This window comes from Schistocerca nitens, chromosome 10 (genome assembly GCF_023898315.1).
Source record: "Schistocerca nitens isolate TAMUIC-IGC-003100 chromosome 10, iqSchNite1.1, whole genome shotgun sequence".
Classification (NCBI taxonomy): Eukaryota; Metazoa; Arthropoda; class Insecta; order Orthoptera; family Acrididae; genus Schistocerca; species Schistocerca nitens.
In genome coordinates, this window is record NC_064623.1 from 114,601,508 (window position 1) to 114,620,412 (window position 18,905).

The 18,905-nt window shown below is 43.0% G+C and overlaps 1 protein-coding gene across 1 annotated transcript in view; it reads right to left on the reverse strand.

Annotated features, from left to right (window-relative positions):
• Positions 1 to 18,905, reverse strand: part of LOC126209916 (titin-like) — a 285,842-nt gene that overhangs the window by 207,660 nt on the left and 59,277 nt on the right. Inside the window, exon 6 of the mRNA XM_049939036.1 lies at positions 1,904 to 18,459. Within this exon, the coding sequence (XP_049794993.1) occupies positions 1,904 to 18,459 (16,556 nt within the window). The remainder of the gene's footprint in view (positions 1 to 1,903; positions 18,460 to 18,905) is intronic.

Sequence of the window (18,905 nt, forward strand, 5' to 3'; positions counted from 1 at the left end):
CATAGCACACGCCCGTTGGGCATTTTGATCACAACAGCCATACATCAACACGATATCCACCTTTTCCGCAATTGGTAAACGGTCCATTTTAACACGGGTATTGTATCATGAAGCAAATATGGTCCGCACTGGCGGAATGTTATGAGATACCACGTACTTAAGTGTTCGTGACTATTACAGCGCCATCTATCACAAAGCTAAAAAAGTGGTCCAACTAAAACATTCATATTTCTTTATGTACTACATGAATATGTAATAAAGAAAGGGGGTTCCTATTTTTTTAAAAACACAGTTGATATCCATTTGACCTATGGTAGTGCCATCTATTGGACCAACCATAGCGCCATATGGTTTCCCCCTTCAAGCTAGATGAGTTTCGTTCTTTGTAGTTTTTTTGTTTGATGCTTATTTCATGACATATTTGGCCCGGTCACTATCAACAGACCACCTGTGTACTTGTAGGTATATAACATGTAAGTAACATGCTTATGCAATTGCATTTTTCATAATCGGCTGAATATCAAGATACACAACGATTTTGTTAAATAATTAAAAAAAAATTCGGTATTTTTCAGCTTCACTTGATAATGGCCTAAGGCGAAAACTGCAACCATGAAATAAAGAAATTGTTACAGTCACTGGCGTAAATATGATATCTTTTATAAAGTTCTACATGACTGTGAATCCCAGGTATAAAAAGTTAATGGTAAAGTTTGTTGGACCCTTCACAATCAGGACACTAAATGGCATAATCCAGGAGGATAATGTGCCACCCCACACTGCAGTTCACACCTGAAATGCCTCGAATCAAGTACAGAGCTCTGATTTGCCTGCCCACTGCCCCAATTTGTCACCCACAGAACATATCTGGAAGGTTATGATACGACAATATTTTCATACCAGCTTTCTAAAAAATGGCTCTGAGCACTATGGGACTTAACATCTGAGGTCATCAGTTCCCTAGAACTTAGAACTACTTAAACCTAACTAACCTAAGGACGTCACACAAATCCATGCCCGAGGCAGGATTCGAACCTGCGACCATAGCTGACACACGGTTCCAGACTGAAGTGCCTAGAACCACTCGGTCACACAGGCCAGCCCAGCTTTCTATTGGCAATATTGATGAACTGACACAGAATGAGTTTCCGGCATGATAAGAAACTTCTCAACATGACAGACTCTTTATTTTCCATGACACAATGAATACAAAACTTAACTCATTCCCTTGGGGGTTACATGTCACAATAATAATGAGGATGAGGAATGAGCATCCGAAGCAAAAAGTCTAGTAAACATAGGCTCCAAAAAGGATACCTTTAGAGCTATGAGCACTACTACATCTTCAATACTGTGAAATAAATCTCTTCTACTACAAGCTCTTTGCTTTACATTTTTTAAGAAGTGGCAGTATAAACCATCACAAGAAAAAAGCATGCAGTAAACCTGAGATCCAAAGTGCATATGTGACGAGCTATGAGCACTTTTTCATAACGTCACTATTCAAATTTCTGTGTGCAAGTCCAAAAATAGCTTTCTGAAGTAAGTAGATTTATAACTCTGAAGCAACATACAGGCAGACATCTCAATACTTTGAAAACTGAGGTTGTTCTGACTGGTCCTTTCTACGTAACACACACTGAAAACTACCTGCAACCAGTATATCGACTCAATCCATTATGTGGCAGTATCTCAATTCAATCCCCTATGTAGCCCTCATCATGCTCCAGATATTTGTATGTATCAAATCAGTGTGTGTGTGTGTGTGTGTGTGTGTGTGTGTGTGTGTGTGTGTGTGTGCGCGTGGGTGGGTGGGTGGGTGGGTGGGTGCACGCGCGCGCGCAACTACAGACCACATTTACACTTATAGTCTACAATTCATATATCCAATTAATATACTCACTGGTATCTTCAGCAACTTGGGTATATCTGCCGTCGGCAGTCTTGGTGCCATTTTCTCAAGATTGCTGGAGTGTTCAGCTCTCGAGGATGTCGAGTCACCGAGTTCCATCGCTGAAGCACTCTGCTTCTGCTTTGGAGACAGAAGAGCTTTTTGCTTCGGGTTATGCTTTTGCACTCTCACTTCCCGCTCTAGTATCTGCTCACCTGAGCTTGCCCGTTTCTGTCTGGCAGCTACCCTATCTCGATTATGGAGCGCTCCACTCTTAACTTCGAAAATTTCCAGTTTAGAATGTGTGCCATCACCACTCTTCATTTCACGGCTAGCTGCACTGCTGACATGCACCGATTTACTGACTTCTACTGCCATCTTTGCCCCTTTAGCTGGAACCTGTTCCTTTGCCACTTTTCTTTCTGAGGAAGAAGTACTTACTTTTTCACCCTTCACAAGGGAAGCTTTAGATCGTTCAGAATGAGCTACCGATGTAACAGGTTGTTCTCTTGCAAGTGCTTCTTTGAGGATAGACTGCAGAGGTGACACACTTCTCTTGCGGGCTGACGATTCGTGTACACGGCTGTCACTTATTCCGGCTCTGGAGCCCTGGCGCTCTTTTGTTTCTGAAACTTCTGTTCCCTTCTGTTTGTTTGTGCCTCGTACGATTTCTTCAGATTCTATGACATCAAAATCTTGTGAATCTGAGAGTCTTCCAATACTTTGCACATCATCGATAGATGACAGTGATCCCGTTTCCTGTTCACTTCTGACATCTATTATCACCGGTAACTGTGACATTAGGGTATGTTCAGATTCTTGTTTAGAAATCAGTGTCAAAAGATCTTCCGGCTCCCTCATGTCCTCTCGATTTCCTCCTCCAATTTCCTCGAATGATGAGACCTCGTGCTTTCCACTTTCTTCAACTGGTGCTTCCAAATTTGTAGGCAGCTTTTCTGAAGTTTCTTCACGTTCTTCACATTCTTTGGAAGATGAAGTTGCCACAGAAATTTCTGTAACTGATTCCTCTATTTTTACAGCAGCCGACACCAGCTTCATTCCTTCGTCACTTCCAGTAGTTTCAGCTTCTGTACTCAATTTTCTATGTTTGTCCTTCATCTTATGTGGCGATGCCGGACGAGCAGTGACATTTTCCTTCTTAGGAGAGTCCTTCTGCACCAGTGGGTGTTTGCCTTTGGCAGTACTTGCCCCAGAGGCTCCTCTACCTTTTAATGGTAAATTCTCAACATGCATTTCTTCTGGTCTTTCAGAGTCTTTAACCATTGTAGCTTCACTGTGCGTCTGTAATTTTGGACGCTTATTCTTATCAGAATTTCCGTGCTGCACTTCAGTCTCGTGCCGCTTCTGAGCACTAGAAGTCGCACTTGTCTCTGATGCTCTTGTCACTTTTGGTGAGAGTTTCTCAATTTTCCCTCCATCTTCCTTTGGAACAGGAGAGGAAACTCTAAAGCTGCTCTTGCTTTCCAAGTCTTTAGAAAACTTCAGAGTCAATTTCTCCATTTTCCTTCCTTCTTCAATTTCTGCTGCAGGAGATGCAGAGGTTTCTCTCTGTTTCAACATTTTTTGCAAGGGTTTTTCTATTGCAATTTCATCGTCTTTTGTCTCTGTTGCCAAAACTGTGGGACATGCTTGTGCCGCTTTTCTTGTTTTCGATGAGGATTTGTCTACTTGGGGTTCTTCAGTTTCTGCTGTTGCTTCAATTGCTATGCTATCAGCTGACTTCAAGGGTTTTGTAATTACTTTTTCTGTTTTAACTATTTCTTTTGCAGTAGCATCAGTAGTGGTAGCTTCCAACATTTTTGACTCAGTCGTTACTTTCGATGTTAACTTTTCCACCTTCGGTTCTCCCTCAACTGATGCTTCTGGAAAATTACTACTCGTCTGCTTTACATCTGCTACTTTCGCAATTTGTAGCAGCAGTCCGCCATCATTAGTTCCCACTTCCTTATTCTCTTCCTCTGCAAATGATACACTGGCCCCATCACTTTTTGGCATTTTTTTGTGAAATTTTTCAGTTTTAGATTCTCCTTGCAGACTATCATCTTTTGTAACAGGTGAAAAGTGACCTTTCACCTTTTTCAGTGTCAATTTTTCCACCCTCCCTTCCTCTCTTGACCTGGGTGAGTCAATATACGGTTCAGAATGTTTTCCTTCTCCTTGCTTAGGTATCTTAATGGTTAGTTTCTCTAATTTTGGTGACTGTCTGCATTCTTCAGATGGTTTTTCTGCTGGTATACTTATCTTTAACGCTACTTTCCCTCTCTTACTTTCTTCAGCAGATAGCTCACTATGAACAGTTTCCAGATCCACCTGTTTTTGATGTTTCGGACTGCTCCTTTCAGACTTCTCCGTTTTCAGACTTGCCACAGTATCGTCGGCTTTCGGTATTTTTATTGTCAGCTTCGGAACTGTAGGTTCTTCGGCACTTTTGTTCCCTGTACTTGCTGCAGATTTTGGAGAATATGTGGCTGGGTCCATGGGTGATTTTCTGCTGTCTCCGTCAGAAGAGAGACTTTGTGTTCTCACTCTCAAGATTATTTTCTCTTGTGATGCTGAACCGTCTGTCTTCAACAGTTTTGCACTTGGCTTCTCATCATCACCTTTACTATCCTTGTCTATCGGTTCACTGTGAGATCTATCTCTTCTACGTTTTAGAGATGATTTTGTCGGTGAAGGGCTCTGCCCAGTTTCAGATTTTTCAAGTGCCTGGACTTCTGGAACACTGACCTTTGAAACAGAAGTGGAGATATTGCCATCAGAATCCACAGCAGCATCCTGTTTGTCTGCCTCAATAATAAGCTCCTTTGCCTGCTCTTTGATTTCCACATCTTTTGCAGGAATTGTTTTCACGGACTTACTTTTCGCATCGTGAGATTCAGTTTTGCTGAGAGAAATCGCAGGTGTCCCCACTTCCTGTGAACTATCCAAAGATACATCAATATCTCCAGTGGATTTTTTAATTTTGACAGACTGAGCTGGTTCAAGTTCTCGAGCAATTTCTTCCTTGTCATGAGGTTTTTTCGCTGACTTACCCTCCCCTTCTTTTTGACTACTCAGAGATGCATGACTGTCTGCAGTAGCTTTTTTATTTTCAGCAGCCTTATCTAATACAAAGTCTCGGGCATTTTCCTTCTTGTCAATTGGTTTCTTTCCTGACATATCTTCTTCCTGTTTGTTTTCAGTAACCTGATCCTGTCTGAGTTTTTGACCAACTTTCTTTTTGTCAACTGATTTCTTTATTAATTTGTCCTCCTCTTCCTGTTTATTCTCATTGCTCTCATCTGGTATTAGTTCTTGGTCATAATTTTTCTTGTCAACTCGTTTCTTTCCTGACTTATCCTCTTTCTGTCTCTTTTCAGTAGCCTGATCTTGTTCGAGTTCTTGACTAACTTCCTTCTTGTCAACTGCTTTCTTTTTCATTTTCTCTTCCTCCTCTTGTTTATTTTCAGTAGCTTGATGTGGTCCAATTTCTTGGTCACCTTTTTTCCTGTCAAGTGGTTTCTTTACTGACTTTGCTTCTTCCTGTTTATTTTCACTAGCCTGATATTGTCTGAATTCTTGACTACCTTCCTTCTTTTCAACTGGTTTCTTTCCCGATTTGTTCTCCTCTTCTCGCTTCTTTTCTGTGGTCTGATCTGGTCCAAGCTCCTGTTCACCTTTTTTCCTGCCAAGCTGTTTCTTTACTTTTTTATTCTCTTCCAGTCTATTTTCAATAGCATCACTTTGACTGAGCTCTTGACTAAATTCCGCCTTGTGAATTGGTCTCTTTCTCAATTTTTCCTGCTTGTCCTGTTTGTTTTCGGTGGTCTGACCTGGTCTGAGTTCTCGGTCACCTTTTTTCTTGTCTACTGGTTTTTTTACTGACTTTTCCTCTTGCGGTTTATTCACAGCAGCCTGATCAGGTCTGGCTTCTTGACTATCTTCCTCCTTGTCGACTGATTTCTTTCTCGATTTCTCCTCTTCCTCCTGTTTATTTTCAGTAGTATGATCTGATCTGAGTTTCTGGTCACCTTTATTCTTGTAAGTTGGTTCCTTTTCTGACTTCTGCTCTTCTATTTTATTTTCAGTAATCTCGTCTGGTCTGAATTCTCGGTCACCTTGCTTCTTATCAACTGGTTCCTTTACTAACTTAACTACTACTTGTTTATTTTCAGTAACCTGATCTGGTCTGAGTGCTTCACTACCTTCTTCCTCATCAAGGGGTCTCTCTATTGACTTGGCCGCCTCTTCCCATTTATTTTCACTGATCTGATCTGGTCTGAGCTCCTGATCACTTTTTTCCTTGTCAACTGGTTTCTTTACTGACTTACCCTCTTGCTGTTTATTTTCATTTGTCTGATTTTGTCCGAGTTCTTGACTAATTTCCTTCTTGTCAACTGTTTTCTTTCCCAATTTGTCCCCCTCTTCCTGTTTACTTCCAGTGGTGTGATCAACTCCGAGTTCTTGGTCACATTTTTTCTTATCAACTGGTTTCTTCACTGACTCACCCACTTGCTGCTTATTTTCAGTTGCCTGATCTTGTTCAAGTTCATGACTAATTTCCTCCTTGTCAACTGGTTTCTTTATCGATTTGTCCTCCTCTTCCTGTTTATTTTCAGTGATCTGATCTGGTCTGAGATCTTGTTCACCTTTTTTCTCATCAACTGGTTTTTTTAATGACGTATTCACTTTTTGTTCACTTTCAGTAGTGTGATTTTCTCCAAGTTCTTGAATGACTTCCTCCTTGTCAATTGGTTTCTTTGTAGATTTGTCCTTCCCTTCATGTTTATTTTCAGGGCTATAATCTACCCTGAGTTCTTGGTTGCCTTTCTTGTTGTCAGCTGGTTTCTTTCCTGACTTACCCTCTAGCCTTTTTGTTCCAGTAGCCTGATCTTCTCCGAGTTCTTGACTAAATTCCCTCTTGTCAACCGGTTTCTTTTCCAATTTGTCCTCCTCTTCCTGTTTATTTTCAGTGGCTTGACCAGGTCTGATCTCTTGGTCACCTTTTTTCTTGTCAGCCGGTTTCTTTACTGACCTGTCACCTTGCTGTTTATCTTTAGTAGCCTGAACTGGTCTTTGACTAACTTCCTCCTTGCTGACTGGTTTCTTTATCGATTTGCCCCCCTCTTCCTGTTTGTCATCACTGATCTGATCTGGTCTGACTTCTTTGTCACCTTTTTTCTTGTCAGCTGGCTTCTTTGCTGGCTTATCCTCTTCCTGTTTATTTTCAATAGCCTGATCTTTGAGTTCTTGATTAATTTCCTTCTTTCCCAATTTGTCTCTCTCTTCCTGTTTATTTTCAGTGGTGCGATCTGGCCCGAGTTCTTGGTCACCTTTTTTCTTGTTGACTGGTTTCTTTTCTGGCTTATCCTCTTCCTGTTTATTTTCAGTGGCTTGTTCCAGTCTGAGTTCCTGAGAATATTCCTTCTGGTCCATCAATTTCTTTGCTAATTTATCCTCTTTCTGTTTATTTTCAGCAGTACGATGAGGTCCAAGTTGTTGAGCACCATCCTTCTCATCAGCTGGTTTCTTCCCCAATTTATCCTCTTCCTGTTTCCTACTCACAGGCTCTTTAGTTTGTACAAAGCCTTTTTTATTTTTGGCCAACTGTGCTCGATCGAGTGATTCTTCTCGAGCAATTTCCTTCTCATTGACTGACTTCTTCCCAGACTTATCTGCTTTGCTTCCACTGTGTTCAAGTGATGAATCAGACTTTGTTACTGCTGTGTCAACTTGCTTACCAGTGCTCTCTGTATCCTTAAAAATTGAAGTATCTGTCAATTTCTCTTCACCCACCAACTTGGAATCCTTCATGTATGAATCTGTTTTCTTTTCTTGACCTTCATCTGGTGGCAGAGCCTCCTCTAAGTTTACAACCTTCTTTAGGGTTTTTTCAGAGTGCTTCAGTTTCTCTTCAGTATCAACTTTGGGCACATTGTCCAACAGAAAACGCTTACCCTCAGCTTCCTCAACTACAACAGAAGCTTCAGGCGAAGGTTTTAACACTTCTACAGCCTTTTCATCACCTGTGGTGACTTCCTCATGTTTGTCAACAAATTTCAAGTCATCACTTGTTTTATGAGAATCAGTATCTTCTTTTTCATCACTTTTTTCAGTCACAACACTTTCCTGTAGAAACTTTTTCCCTGCAAATACCTTCAACACACTAGGCTTACCTTTTACTACATCTGCTTTTTCATTCTTTGTGATGGTTATCGTCTCTGTCTCATTTGTGGTCTGCTTCTTATCTTTAGTAACACAGACGTCTGTATTTACCATAAGTGGGCCAGATGCTGAATGTTTAACCTCAGCATGCCTTAACTTAAAATCTCCTTTGTCATCATACTTTGCTTCAGCAGATTTCTCATCAGACTTTGAGACATTGTCATCTTCCTTTGTTTTCAACACTGTCTCTTCTATTTTACTTCTTTCACCTTTCTTTTCCTCTAATTTAGTTTCAACTTTAACTTTCTCTGCGGCATCCTTCAATCTTTCTTTATTCAAAGACTCCTTTGAAGACAACACGGCAGTTACATCCTCTGACATCTTCACCGATTTCTCTTGATCACCACAAATGTCTTCAGGTTTGGTCTTCATTCTGTCCTCAACAGCTGCCGTGTTGGTCGCTTGAACATATTCAGTTACTGTTTCTGTTTCTTTGGAAGTTTGTGGCTTCCCCTTGAGAGCTGCAAGATTTGTTGCAGGCTTTGTTGCTTCACCCCTCACACTATCTGGAACTAACTTTTCTTCCTCTGTTTTGGGCAGAAGCTTCTCCACTCTTTCTGTCTCAGTTAACTCATGAAGATCAGAAACCCCTTTTGAAGCAACTGGTTTCCAGCTTGACACTGAAGGCCCTGTTATTTGCCGTTCTTTCATACTAGCACCTTGCTCTGTTTCAATTTTCTTAGCAGACACCTCCGGCACGACTTTATGTGAAACGTCCTCTGAACAGACAACAAGAGTTTCTGATGTACTTATTTCTGAACTACCCCCGTCCTTAACCAAAGGCATCCCCTTATTATCTTTTTTGCTTGTAGAGATAACATTCAGATTTGCCAGAGAAGAAATTAACTCTGGATCTTTTGAGCCTACGTTTACACTCAAAGAATCTTCTTTAATGGCAGCTGGTATTTGACTCTCAGTCTTGTCTTCTTTCTCTCTTTGCTCCTCTGAACCGTTCTTCTGTTTAATTATTTCTTTTCCACCAGTTTGTGGTTTTCTCTGTTCTGATGGTGACAAAACGGGTGGTCTTACTGTTAGAGAAACATTATCAAGCTTCTCAGAAACTTCTGTGGTTTGTATAACTGAGTTGTTTTCAACTCTGTCTACAGAATCTGTGCTGAGAGCTTTCATCAATGACAGACTTGCTTTCTCCTCAACAGTATCAGACTTAGTTTCTGTTTTCTTTTTGGAGGAAGATTCCACCTCTTCTTTTTTGTGCAGTGCAGCAGATTTTAATTCAGAACTGGGCACTGATGCTTTAACCTGTTTTGGAACAGATGTCTGTTTTTCTTTGGCCATTTCAGTATCAGAACTTTCAGATGAAATTTTCCCCATTTTGCTTGCATGTGATATTGTTATAGGATTTTCCTTTACTGATCCAGACTTAAGAACACCTGGTTTTGATGACTGAGGCATCTGGATCTTTTCATGATGCCCTTTTGGTTTCAATTCAAGTTTAGGTAAAGTTGATTTTACCTCTGTGTAAATTGGTTTTTGCTTCCCTTCAATTACTTTAGTGCCAGAGATTTTTGGCAATTTTTTTTCTGTTGCATCTATCGCTGGTAAGGTGCTAACATTTTCTTTGGCAACGAAATGACTAATTTCACTTTTCCGTGCCACCATTGCCCTCTTTTGCTCCACAGGCATAGCATCAGTTTTTAATTCAGACCCAAATATTTTTTCTTTTGTTGCATTCTGAATTGCTTCCATTCTCACATCCATACTCTTTTGTGGAATTTTTTCAATAGTTTGGGCTGGTAACACACTCAATTTTTCCATGGTGATAGCAGACCTAATTTCAACTTTGGTTGGGGATGCTGGCCACTTCTCTTCTTGTGATTGTTCAACTGATTTTAATTCAGCTTCAGGAGCAAGCGATTCAGTTTTTGGTGGCAATGGTTTTAGATTAGCTTTAGCTTCTCTATCAGCAGGCCCTGATGGAATTCTCTCCACTTTACCTGTTGGAGACAGAGTACTCAGTTTTTCTTTAGCATCTGCAGAATGACTTGCTGTTTCTTCCAGTGGAAGAGTCAGCTTTCTACCTGTAGGATGAGCACTATGTTTCATTTCAGCTTTGATAACAGTGTCCTTTGCTTCTGTTGCTGGCAATGGCTCTCTAGTTTCTTCTTTCATTTGCACATTCTCTGTTTCTGGAGGACTTTTATCTGATTCATCAGCTTGCACTAGTGTGCTCAGCATTTCCTTCCTGGCTCTGGAATTAATTTCAGTTTCCTCCTTCACTGACTGAACACTGAGCCTCATTTCAGGTCGTTTTATTGCGGCTTTTTCTTCCACAACAGCAGCTTTCTGCAGCTTCTCAACAACTGTTTGCTTTCTTTTCAAAGGCTCAGTTTTCTGTTCCATTATCTGAGGGATACATTGTTCTGCATGTATCGTGCTAGCCTTTGGTTCAGTGTGCCTTGGAGGTGCCTTTGGTCCATCTGTGGAACATTTACGTTCAGGTACTGATGCTGAAGTTTCACATTTTTGTTTGACAGATGTCACCACTGAAGTACTTTTCCTGCGGTCTGTTTCTTCAGATGATTCTCGAGATGGTTCTGGAACAATCTCCTTAGGTTGACCCGCTCCTGCACTCACTGTTTCAGCTTCACGTACTTTTGTGTCACGTTTACTAGATCGCTCTGAAGTCTTTGATTTAACATCTGCCTCTGATGGTGAAGTTCCTGTTTCATTGTCATTCTGTGGCATTGGAGTTTTCTCCTTGTTTTCTTTTGGACCCTTTTCTGATTTCTCCTTTGATGTCACCTTTACTGTCTCTGGCACTTTTCTATTATCAGAAGGAGCATCAGAACCCTCAGTATTCTTTTCTTTTACTACAGCGTGCTCTTTCTTATCTCCAAGAGTTTCTGAGATAATTTTTAAATTTGATTCAGGATCCTTCTTTTCAGCTACAGCCTTTTTAACCACTTCTTCAACTAATGGAGATATGTCTTCAAACACCGCCACACTTGACTTTGTTTTGTCTTCCTGTCCCTTGCTGTCAATCAACTCTGGTTGCATTTTATCAGCTGATTTAGAAATGTCTGTCTTTGAGGGTTCTGTCAACATAATGTCTGTATTATCCATTGCAGAGGGTTGTATATTTTGCGATTTTTTTGACACAGCTTCATCAGTTTCTTTTGCACCTGCCACTGAAAGTTTTGTTTTTTTAGGTTCCTTACTTTCAACTATTGGAGAAGAGACATTTGCCTGCTTATTAAATGCTGACATTTTCTGCAAAACATGTGATTCACTCTCAATTACAGTTGACGGTGGTTTCCTTTTACCAATAGTTGGTGATGCTTCCAATGAACTTGTGGACGGGCGATCTATATCTACAGTGACCTCACTGGTCTCCACTTTATCCTGCTGTGATGTTTTATCCTTCTCTTTACTGATACTTGAAACTGGGAGTACAGAACTAATTGTGCCCGATTTATTTACTGCAACTTTTTCAGGAAGCTGACTTTTTGCCTTCGGCACACCATCGGTTTTTTGTTTCTGTTCCAAAGGCAGTAATGCTTCGGAGACAACTGGTGCTCCTTGTATGCCCCTACCTTCCAGTAAATCAATGGAGGACTTAGGTCCAGGACTGGTCGAGATGTTTTCGCCCTCTTCTGTTCCTTTACTCCCTTGTACACTCTGAATTTTTTGAGATGAAGTTGCATCTACTTTGACAGATTTCTCAACCAACCTGTATGCAAAGTCTTGAGAAATTTTGTCAGAGACCTTTTCTTCAATTGATTGGCCATAAGAGGTTGATTTCTCTGAATATATTTCAGAAAGCTCTTCAGAATCCTGTGACTCCTCATCACCATAAGCATCCATCAACTGTTTCAGAGCTCTAGGTGCAACAATAGAGGGCTTTTGTTTATTTAAAAATGATCCTGTATTTGCAGCTGATGTACTTTGAAGCCTTTCTGCATCAGCTGTCGGCAGCTTTGTAACAGATGGCTCTACAACTTGTGATTTGAACGGAGATTTCTTAGTTACTGAGTGGTGCTCTGTTCTACTTATTTCAGCAGTAACAATTTTCTTTTCCTTGGACAAGCTTTCAAAAAGTTTCTCTCCTTTTACAGTAACTTGTGGTTTTACAATGGTAGTGGCTTTTCTGTCTGTAACATTTTGTGATATGTCCAGACACACAGGGTCCACATCAGCTGGTTTTGTTTCAGTGACTGTTGAAGGAAGAAACTGTTCCCCCGTAGCTATTTCCTCCAGTGCATCTTTTTCTTTAAAAAACTTGCTGACTCCTGCTTCCACACCACTCTTAAGCTCCTTGGCAGGTGATGTTACTAGAGTTTCTAGTTTTTGGGTGAGACTGGCTGTTTCAGTAGCTTCTTCACTATATACCTGTTGAGTATCACATTTTTCTGAGGAATCTTTCAAGTCTTCCTTCAAGAACTTACTCTGCGACTCTTTTTCGACACCTAACACTGAAGGGGTTTCCAAAGTTTTCTGCTTCATTCCAAACATCTGCACCTTCACAGTACCTTGTGCTTTGGGCACAGTTGAGACCACTTTTGCTACTTTTGCACTATCACTGCCTTTAACACTGACCCCATCTCCCGCACTCTTCCGCTTCTCAGCAGTTTTAATACAACTCGGCTGCGAGAGTGAGGGTGCAGCCTTAGATGGCGACGCCTGTTTCTCCTTAAATGAGAATTTCACATCTGACGGCTTGGCAGCTGTTGTGTCACTGTGTAAACTATGGATTGATGGCTTCTTAGCACCACCACCTACTTCTGCAAATCTCTGCACATCTGGCTTTTCTTCTCGTGCTGCACTGGCTGAGAAATCAGTCATGGATACAGACTTTTTTAATGGCGAATAACTTTCTGGCACAATTTCTTTCATTTCTGGAACTGAAGGGCTTTTACGGACCAATACACATGATGGCGTACTTTTTTTCGGTACATATGTGGCAATTTTTTTGTCTACAGACAGCTGACGTTCACCGCTCACTTCTGTCCTCTCTTCTGTGGGTTCTTTCTTTCCGAAATTTATTTTCTGGCTCTTGTCGCTGCCCCCAACAGGTTTAGTGACAAGCCCCTTCAGTGCTGAGGAGGCTCCTGCGCTAGTGTTTCCAACAGACTGGAAAGGAAGATTTGTTAACTTTTTCTTTTCTGCCAAAGAAGGTGGAGTCCCAAAAGTTATTTTCTTCACCACTGGCGTTTGTCGAGTTTTATCCACTGCTGACTTAAGACCTTGCGGTTGTACAGGTGGTAATCTACTTGGAGCCGGACTCAATGATAACTGGCCACTCGGTGGTACCGAACCCTCAGGTGGTGGCACTTTTGATGAGGTCTGAACCTGTGATGTTTTAGAGGGTGAACCACTAAGAGGTAACTTCAAAACACCACTAGATGATGGCTTTACATGTTGCTCAGTTTGTGTTCTTCTGATCTGTTCTCGAAATGGAGGAACCTCGACAGCCATCATCCCTACTTGTGACGACTGCGAAGCTCCTGTCGATGACCTCGAAACCTCTTTCTTCACAGTTACAGACGAGCTGCTGTGACTCTCTGTTGCTCGTTTGGGTACAGAAGGGCTAGAAGGGGTTTTCACCACTTCAGGCCTACCTACCACTTTCAATTTTGGAGTCGTCTGTGCTGTAGTGGGTTCAGCTTTACCTTGCACTTCCAACTTTGTAGTCGTTTGTGAAGTTGTGGGAGTTCCAACAGTTGCTTTTGAAGATGAGGCATCAGATGGAGTCCTCTGAATACCAAGTTTCTGGATCTTTGTTTTCGCATCTGCACTCAGTACAGCAGAAGGTGAAGACCCACGGATGTTAACTGATTTTAGCTTTCTTTCTGAAGTTGGCATGTCCATTTTCTGACCTCTTCCCTTGCCCAAATCTGTTATAGAGGCCAAATTCTTCTCTGCCGCAACGGCTGCCGAGTTATTTTCCGGCATTTTCTTCGGGACGCCAAGTCTCTTCAAGTCTACATTTGCAGGTTTTCGCATCTGTGGTGAAGACGTCAGTGGAGCAGGCATCTCAACTTTTGTCTCCTTCACAGCAGGGCCTGAATTGTCCCTAATAGGCTGCATGCATTGAAGTGTCTTCTCTGCCACAGACGGTTCCACCACAGCTTTTTTCAACACTTCTTGACTGGCTGCTGAGACTGCACCCTTGCCGACTGCTTCATGAAATGAGCTTTGTGCAGAAGTTTCCTTCTGGCTTTCCAAATTCTCCTGCTGTGGGGCAGGCTTCACCTCAGCTTGACTTTGTAATTCAGTTTCAGAATTAGTGTCATTTTCAGCAGACGTGGCAGCTAATGAATCTTCACTTTGTTTCTGCTTATCCTCTTGCACTTTTACACTCTTCCCTGAGGTACAATCTTTCGAGCTCTTTTCCAGACGGGAGTCCTGCCTCACAGCCATTTCGACAGGTGCGACCACCTTCATACTCTCCTCCGGCTTTTCTGGCATCATCTGCACTTCCACAGTGTTACCTTTCGAGTCATCTTTAGCAGTGTTGTCTGGTCCCTCTGTTTGCTCATCTTTTAGATCTGAAAACCTCTCTCTTTCACTTCCTTCAGAAGATGGGGCCATAGAAGAATCGAACTGCTTCTCAGCTTGAGGCTCCTCTGATGCAGGCTCTCTTTTCTGCACTGCAGTTTCCTCTAAAGGAGGATGAGATACAACTTTACTGGCTGGAGCTCCAATGGGCAACTCACTTCTTGCTGTAACCTCTCTGTTCACTATGTCACCTGAATTGGCTAATTTTGATTCTGAGGAAACAGCTGATTTTGGCACACTACTGGCATGGGCAGGTGCCAATGGGGAAGTCTGGCAGTCATCTTTCCTAGTCTTGAGTACTCTAGGCGTAGGATCTGAAATGGGCTGCTCTAAATTGACATCGGCCTTTACAAATGGCACCTTTCTCTTCTCGGAGTCCTCGGCAAGGTTCTGATCTGCAGGGAGGCGTTCACCAACAGATGAATTTTCTAACCGTTGTGTGGAACAGACAGAAGTACTCGCTTTGGTGGTGCTTTGAAAGAGTGACCCTTCTTTAGCCTCAGTATCAATTTCGACCCCGGCACTATCCTCCACCGATTTCTCTCCCTCAGAAGGGATATTGTTCTTCTTTTCCTCAATGGGAGAGCTAGTGTTTTCTGTTTGACATAAACTGACATACTCGTCAGCTGCAGGTGGTGGTGAGGCAGTTTCACGAGTTGCTATTTGTGGAGAGTCTCTGCTGTCACTGTCAATTCCGATGCCCGGTTCTTCGACTGCTTGAGCGTTGGATGAAACAGGCCTCAGCTTAGCAACAGGCTTCGCTTCTGGTAAAGCAGATTTTAATGATTTCAGTTCCGAAGAGGTTTTTTGCAAGTCATCTTGTGAGGGCTCAACACTAGGAACAGTTTCTGTCAATGGAGCAGAGGGCTGCGAGACCTCGGTGCTGAGATTTGGATTCTGTTTGCCATCTCCATCAATTACACTGGCGGTTGTATCCGATTTTGAAGCTGCGCTGCTTGTATCACTAGGTGTGTGTCTACTACCCACCTTAGTTTTTGGAACTGCAGCTGAAGATTTATCTACAGTTTGCAAGTTAGTTGCACTTGGTGATTTCACCTCAGTTTCTGCAGACTGCAAAATGCTCATTTTTACCTGGTTCGATGAAGGACCGGGCTCATCTGATTCTGCAACATTTTCCAATTTCTCATCTGATGAATGTTTATATTCTGGTGTTGTAGACGGTTTTGCTGGACTCTGGAGTTCAGCCCCAGCTTCCCCCAACTGTGGCTTAGCCACAGAGGAGGAAAGAGAAGTGTGTTTTTCTAGTGGTGGCAACGGAATGTCATATGGAGCCAAGTCAAAGGGACTAGATAGCCGAGATGGTACCTTCCCTTCTGTTTGAGAAGATGAGTTTTCTGCCTGTGAGGTTCTACCTGTTGGCGATCTCTCTCCCTGTTTTACAGTTGCTGAACTTGGCTCTGTACCCTCCCCAGTTTCTCCTGGTATGGGAATCTCTTCTACAGACACGTCGAGCGACGGGACAACATCCAGTGACAGTGAAACATCTTTCTTTCCAGAAACCGGCTTTTCTGGTGGAAGAGGAACGCTTGCAACATCAGTGACATTAGGAAAAGTAGATTCTGAAGCAGGTGGTGGAGCAGCTTGTACCTTAAGTTCACGAGGTGCTGGAATGCCAGCAGGCAAAGGAATTTCAGATACTTCAATTGTTTCCACAACATTTTCCAATTTTTTCTCTGGGGTTTGCTCACTACTTCCAGGAACTCCAGTCCTATGGGTCTCATTCTCATCAGTCTGTTCTATTTCCCTTTTATTCTGCTCTGAGGGATCTTTGTCAGAAGCTCCGGGCTTCAATGCCTCAGGCTCTTCTGGTTGATCTGCAGCCTTTTTCTTCTGGAAAGTGGATGCTCTCTCAGGTAATCTTGCTGCAGATTGTGCAGAGCTGCCACTTTCACCTGCCGGGTGTTCCACTGTTTTCTTCAGACCAGTTTTTGACAAGGTGAACGAAATTGGTTTATGCGAAGCGGGTAGTTCTGGCCCCTTCACAGAAAATCTCGGTGCCGGTGAAGGCATCGTACTACTGTGTGCAGACACTGGTGGCTGAATGGTTGAAATCTGAGGTCGTGGTGAGGGCACTGGAGGCCTAGCTCTATCTGTAGGTACAACCGCCACTTTTGCTGCCGACTGCACATTTTGTGAAGTTTTCGATAAAGTTCCCTGCTCAGGAGGCAGCGGTATCGACAGCAAGGGCACTGTAGGCCCGGCAGCAGTTTCACTGGACAGGCGCCGCTTCACTTCTGACGGTCCACTAGAATCTTCCACAGTCAGAGGCCTCTTAGAAGGCAGCTTTAGTACGCCTGTAGCTTGCAGATTTAATGTGGCTCGTTCTGAAGGAGATTCTGTCCTCTGAATATGAGGTTGTGACCTAGCAAGTGAGCTACTGCTCTGGGAAGCTCCCTGTGCCACCTGTGGCTTCCCTGCAGCATTTCCTCGATTCTCTCCATCTATTCCGCCACTCCCTTTGTGCCTCACGTTACCTGAAACTCCAGGAACTTTGATGTCACTTCTCGAACTTCCAACAGGTGAAGATAACTTTGCATAAGCTTCCGAAGTTTCTCGTACGCCAGAAGGCCCAGCGCCATGGTGCCTCGTGCCGCCCTCTGTAGACGAAGGGCCAGCTCTGGTGCCAGACGGAAGTTTGTGTGCCGAAGAGCTGCTAGATATCCCGGCCCCACCCTGACCTCTTCCAGATGATGTAGTAGACGTACTAGAGACCCCAGACCTCGGTGTAGACGGTACATCTCCACTTCTGCCTTTACTTCCTGTAAACTGTCTGTTGCCACTCGAAGACACATTGTCTCTCTTAACTACTGATGACGAGCTCTGTGAAATACGACTATCTGGGCTCGATTCTCCAGTACGTGGCCTCTTTCCTGTAGAGCACTCGACTTGGCTGTAATCTTGAACTGATTCTACAAAATCTCTCCTCCGACCCGAACTGCTGGGCTGCTCCTGAAGTGCACTGCAGATCGCACTATCTTGCCGGTTACTGGGCCTCGTTCTTAACAATTCAGTCTCACTGCTTGGTTCGGCCATCCTCCGCACGATCTCTCCTCCTTCGCTCGATTCTGCCGCCGCACTCTGCACCACCTCATCCTGGCCGACTCCACTGGGTTCTGCTACAGTATTCGATACATCTGGCACCTCTGGCATCCTGACACTGCTTACAGAAGGCTCGCTCGGCTCAGCGGCAATCCGTACTACGTGTTCGCTACTCTCTGTGACCGCTTCGTGGGATTCTCTTCCACCATAGTGCTCCGATGAGCCGTCGGAATCGTGTCTGCTCCTCGATTCTGTGGCGGACACCTCAGACTGAGTGCATTCGTCTCCCTGAGTGTCTCCAGCTCTGCCGGTGTCACTACTCTCTTCTCGAACCAATTCGGGGACCCTCATCATTCCTCTCGGTATTCCAGACTGCGTACATTCTTCTGCCTGCGGAACTTCGGCATTCGTGTTTACTGCCGCATCTGCGTCCATCGCTCTCGACTGTGTACACTCGTCCGCCTGGGCCGATTCAGAGATTCTCACAGAAGGTGTGCTAACAGCATTCAGGCTATCAGCAGAACTGCTTCCTGGCGCACCCTGTGCAATACCGGACTGGCTGCATTCACCAGTTTCAATCTGCTGTGCACCGAGTTCGTTGTCTCGTGTCCCTGACTGGGTGCACTGACCATCTCGAGTCTCAGACGTTGGCAACAGCTGCACAACATTCTCATCTCTCGTACCTGAGACAGAGTTATCAGACTGTCCTGGCAAAACTGATATGTACACTTCTTGGCTCTGTCTAAGTGGTCGCTGGACAATTCCTAAAAAGAAAAAAGAAGAGAATGACTACAATTACAATATGTAACTTTATAGGAGTGTTTTTAATACTGGCACTGTACTTAAAGCAATTTGTTCGCTAAACAGAAACTTGTTATCAACAGACTGGAAAGAAGACTTAAGAGTATAACTGGGCAAAGTGAGGTGTGAAAAAGTAACACAAATATACTTGGCTTTAAGATTTAGGTTATAAACATCAACAGATTGGTTCTTCTACAGAAAGTGCCACATCCTGCATAGAAAAGAAAGTTAATTTACTTGAAGCCTCAATAACTCTTGTTGGTTTCTGGTTTTAGTTTTAAGAACTGATCTAATGACAGGTACAAGTGTGAAAGTAGTGGTGCAGAGGTAATGAAATTACTCGTCAATAAATGATTTAGGCTATTTTTTATGAATTCTAATAGTTTCATAAAGACATGCATAAAAACAC